This window comes from Microtus ochrogaster, unplaced genomic scaffold (assembly GCF_000317375.1).
Source record: "Microtus ochrogaster isolate Prairie Vole_2 unplaced genomic scaffold, MicOch1.0 UNK140, whole genome shotgun sequence".
In the NCBI taxonomy this organism is placed as follows: Eukaryota; Metazoa; Chordata; class Mammalia; order Rodentia; family Cricetidae; genus Microtus; species Microtus ochrogaster.
Genome location: NW_004949238.1, coordinates 103,776 through 108,516, shown reverse-complemented (window position 1 = coordinate 108,516; position 4,741 = coordinate 103,776). Strand labels below are relative to the sequence as shown.

The window sequence follows — 4,741 nt, the reverse complement described above, 5'->3', positions numbered from 1 at the left end:
GTTCTCGTGGTCTTTTGCCAGCAGCAACACATCTTACCACTAATGCTCTTCAGATGTGTGGCTCGCAAGAGCAGAAAAGAAGGCAGCACCAGGTATGGGGGATACCACAGGAACACAGGACAGTTGTTGCATTTGATCCTGCTCTGCCAGTGTTAAAGTTACCTCCCACTACTCACTTCAGCCACGCCCATCTCATAACACCCAGCAATCCTTCCCAGCTCCATCAAGGAGCCCTAGTGTGGGGGGCAGGGGAAGCCCCATGTGAACAAAGTCCCCAGCGAATGTGCATCGTTGACATGAACACAGAAATGTCAAGGACCCTGGCCTCAGCCCTTGCTGTTTTGCATATTGAAAGTGTATGACACAAATGTCCACCGCAGCTTCCGGCTCCCTGGATGTTTACAGCATGCAGACCACTCCCGACAGAGACGGTCCCTAAGATTACCTAAACCTGGCTCCTTCGTCCAGCTGTACACCACGCACCGTCTCCTTGTTTCTCTGTACGCAGTGACACCGCCTCTCTGTTCGGCTCTATATAATGAACAAACTGCACTTCTGGGTGGTGACATTTCTCCGTCAGAGAGCCTAGCCCACTTGACCTCAGCGTCTATCTCTTGTCTCTCTCTCTCTCTGTCTCTGTGTGTGCGCATGCGTGTGACTTTTTCATCCTCTGAGCATCCCAATCAGGGCAAGTCCGGCTGTGTTTAGGGTCAGAGCACTGTAAAAAGGGTAGCTCTCACGCAGTTTATAGGGAACTGGTTTGGGAACTGCCGGGCAACCTTTTATATGGGAGGTTATTGATACTAGGTCTGCTTAGAATGTGAACGCGAGTCTCTCCTTTGGATGCGTGACTTCAGTCTTAGCTGACGGAAAGTGGCCTTACTAGACCGAACCCCAAACTAAGGGAAGACACAAGGGGACAAACCCTACGCCTTGGTTTGTTTTATGTTTCAAGAACAGAATGCCTGAGTCTGGCTCATCTATAAAGAACAGAACTGTGTCCCTTGCAGGTTTGGGTGCTGAAGTCTGGTGTTAAGGGACCTGTGTCTGGCGAGAGCCCTCTTGATGCATCATCACAATGGGGGCTGCTTGGAGGGCAAGAAAACAATGTAGTCTTGAAAACAATGTCTTGAAAGCCCCTTTGGATCACAGTGTTAATTCATCCTTTGGATTACAGTGTTAATGTATCCAAACTAGAGCCGTTGTACCCTGAACATATCCCACCAAAGCACCCGCTGCCGTGGGTCATGCCAGAGGAGCAGTGACTTGTGGTTGAAGTTCCAGGTGTCGACCCAGCAGAAGGGAATCCTCTGATGGGCAATCTCCTTAGGCAAGGCTGGGACTGCAGACCCCGGAATGTCTTTTGCTTCTGCTGTGCCTTTACATGTTTGCTGCGGCTCTCTTCCTCTGGCATCTAGCATGGTGTGGGTGGATATGGGGAGCTCTCCACTGCCTGTAATATAGTGCGTTAATCTCTTGGAAACATCCCGTTCTACTGGGCATTTTTACCTGTGGATTCTCAAGATGCTGACCCCTCCCTAAGATGTACTGGCTAACTTGGTAATAATCATGAGAGCTTCTACAGAGTTTTGATGAATAAAAGTAAACACAACGTTATGTTTCATAGCCAAGGTCTGTGAGTCTCACCTAAGGGACAGCATGGATTGTCGCTCAAGTTAATGACTAACCCTGGCTTCCACGCCGAGGAATAAGACACATTCTGATACTTGACAGGAACTGTATTCCGTGGCCAGTTCTCCCCCAAATCTTTATCCTGTGCTCCTCTGCAATGCAGTGAGAGGTGACAGATACTCACTGGAGGAGCCCGAGACACACGCCACTTACATCCCATGCCAAGTGTGCGACAAGATGGCCACTACATTGAGGAGGACTTGAAACAGCAGGGCTTACCAATAAGAGTTTTCATCATTTCCCGTCCCCCTTTCTCTTTGATGAGGAGACATGATAGCTCATCAGACAAAAGCCTGCAGGGAATTACCAAGAATATCTAAGGTTTTGGTTAGTGGAGTCTGGTTGTTGCCCATGGCCTGGTGCAAGGAGCCAAGGGTAACAGGTCACTGTGCAGCCCATACCACTTTCTTCAGTGTCTTGCAAAAAAGGACTTACATAAAGAAGTGACCACATAGGTGTTCGGAGCACACTCACATAAGCCACACACAGCATCGTCACGCAAAAGTGACAACCACAGACACACTCTTTGCAAAGTGGAGGTTGTTTCATTGCTTGTGGTGATTTTTAGCAAGAAATACAAACGACACTGGAGCCGTCGTACCTCTCTATGACGTGAACTTGATGAAATGCCTGCGCAGCACCTAGTGTTGGCAGGAATGTCACATGAATGTTTCTTGAGCTTTCCCGTTCCTTTCGCTGTTGGTAACACTGGAAATCAATAGAGGAATCTGTCTCAAAGGTCACACATCCTCCCTCCCCTCTGTCTTCCTTCCTCCTTCCTGGTCCTGGGGTCCACACCCGCCACAGCCACCCCAGGGATTGCTGTCCCAGTTGCACATGTATTTCTGCTCACAGAGAGCAAGGGCCATGTGTGCCGAAGACACAAAGCACATGGCTTTTTCTTACAAAATGCGATGAAGAAATGAATCTAGACACATTTCAAGGGCCACTCTTCTTTCACCTTTATGTGCGGATAGACAGGTAGAGACATATGTTCTTATTTTTCTTCAGTATAACTCTACTTAGAACTTCAAAAAAATAAACTTTCTCTTTTGGTACCTCTGGTTTCCTATATTTGTCTTGGAAACATTTTAAAAATACATCTTCCTATAACTCTTCTGTGCAAATAAACATAAATAACATTAACATCTGTTGCATAATAAAAAAGGCCATTTCAAGGATTTCTTTGTCACCACAATCAGTTGTGACCATTTGGAGGGGGTGCTACAAGGAGCCCGTGACTTTTCCCCGTAAGCCATGCAGGTCCTGAGCTGGCTGCGGGGGACTCGACAGGAATTCACCATCCTGCTTGCTCATCTGTAAACTACTTGTGAACAATTGCAAGACGCTTCCCAGCCCACTGGACAGCGAGAGGGAGGAAATCCAGTTGAGCGAGCCAAAGCTGGGCAGGGTCAAGAGTGGTGACAAGGGGGCCATCTGGCTGGCACTGGTGGCCTTCCTCCTGGAGCCCCAAGGACGCTCTTCTGAAACAGCCTCCCCAGGCACGGATGGCCTGGAAGCCTGCATGCCAAGTCCTAACAAGGTGCTCTCTCTTAATGGCATGTTCGCATCCACTGAGCTGGGCTCCCCACTGGCCTCTGGGGAGCAGCCCAGCTGCTGTGCAAACTGGGAAGCTTGAGAGGCACAATCCTTGGGCAGGGACTCGAAAGGTCCCAGGGTCTTCCTTTCCGAAATCTCCGTTTCTGAGTCTCCAGGCGGCTGTCCCTGAGTAGAAGTCTCTTTGGGAGCACTGAATTTGTTAGAAGAGCTATTGGATGACTGGCGTGCCAGCTGGAGATGGGTGGGGAAAAGGCTCCCCTGGAGCGCTTTGAAAAACAATCTAGAAAGAACACAGGAGGAAGAATCTATCAGATTTAAAACTGGTCCGTAGCTGAGCTTCAAGAGGCTCACCCAGGCCCAAAGACAGCCAGGGCCAAGGGTGTGCTCTGTACCCGCTGTCAGCTGGGGACACCAGCGGATACTCACCTGGGCAGCAGTGCAGCCACGGGCGTGATGAGAGAAGTCAAGTAAAACAGAGGGTCACCCAGTAATGTCTGCATGGTCCAGTAAGGGTTAGACGGAGGGTAGCAGATAGCACAGGAGGTGTTGTAAATCAGAGCCACGGAAAAAAACAGGAAGATACTGAAGCCACAGGCTAACCAGTTGAGCCAGGTCTGAAAGGAACCAGAGGGAAAGGGCTTTTACTTCACTTCGAGAGTGGCGACCATGACAGAAGCGTGAGCTGATCGGGAATGGTTAGGGGTATGCCCGCCTTCCAGGTCTTTGTGAAGACCCTTGTTATCTATCAGGGACTGGTTGGTCTTCGAAGAGCAGCCTGGGACAGGACTGTGAGAACAAGAGGACACAGCAAGGCAGGGGCAAGGTGGTGAAGGCAACAAGAAGATGGGTAGATGAAGATCTGCTCAGGAGGGTGGGTTGTCCCCGGGAAAGTGGCGTTGGGTAGGTGTCATCTGCCTTCTTATCACACAGCTAGGGTAGCTTTGCAGCTTCCTGTATGTAGAAACGGCCCGCTGGAAAGTGTGTTGCCCACAATCCGGGTCCCTTTGGGAGCGTGACCTCGCCCATGGTTCTCACCCAGGTTTTGGTTTCAATACCCAGGTGCAGAAGGAAGGTGAACAGTGCTATTGTTGTGACAGGGGTCCCCCAGGTAAACACATCCACATCCGAGTCATAGTACGTCTGAAAGACAAACAGAATGGCAACTGCTGGGTGTCTGTAGGTGCCCAGAGGCAGCTGAGGGCAAAACCTGTGCCGGGTTCCTGCTTACCAGGTATGGAATGAAGAAACACACCAGGCTCTGGAAGGCGGCATCCACCATGTTTAACCAGAATGCTTGTGGCCGGTACTCCTGGGACACAGAAACAAGGAGGATTACAGAGAAAGGCTTGTCCCCTCCAGGGCATTCTTGTTGTGGGATAATCTTTTTGCACACTATGAAGAGGTGTCTTTGCCAAGGCACTTTCTGATTGCTTTACTAAAGAGCTGAATGGCCAATAGCTAAGCGAGAGAAGATAGGTGGATTTCTGGA

The 4,741-nt window shown here is 49.9% G+C and overlaps 1 protein-coding gene across 1 annotated transcript in view; it reads right to left on the bottom strand.

The window, feature by feature from the left end:
- Positions 1-2,354: 2,354 nt before the first annotated feature.
- Positions 2,355-4,741, bottom strand: part of Atp10a (ATPase phospholipid transporting 10A (putative)) — a 94,927-nt gene continuing 92,540 nt past the window's right edge. Inside the window, exons 20-23 of the mRNA XM_005371929.3 lie at positions 4,481-4,561; positions 4,288-4,392; positions 3,679-3,866; positions 2,355-3,532 (exon numbers count right to left, since the gene is read on the bottom strand). Of these exons, the coding sequence (XP_005371986.3) occupies positions 2,917-3,532; positions 3,679-3,866; positions 4,288-4,392; positions 4,481-4,561 (990 nt within the window). The 3' untranslated portion in view covers positions 2,355-2,916. The remainder of the gene's footprint in view (positions 3,533-3,678; positions 3,867-4,287; positions 4,393-4,480; positions 4,562-4,741) is intronic.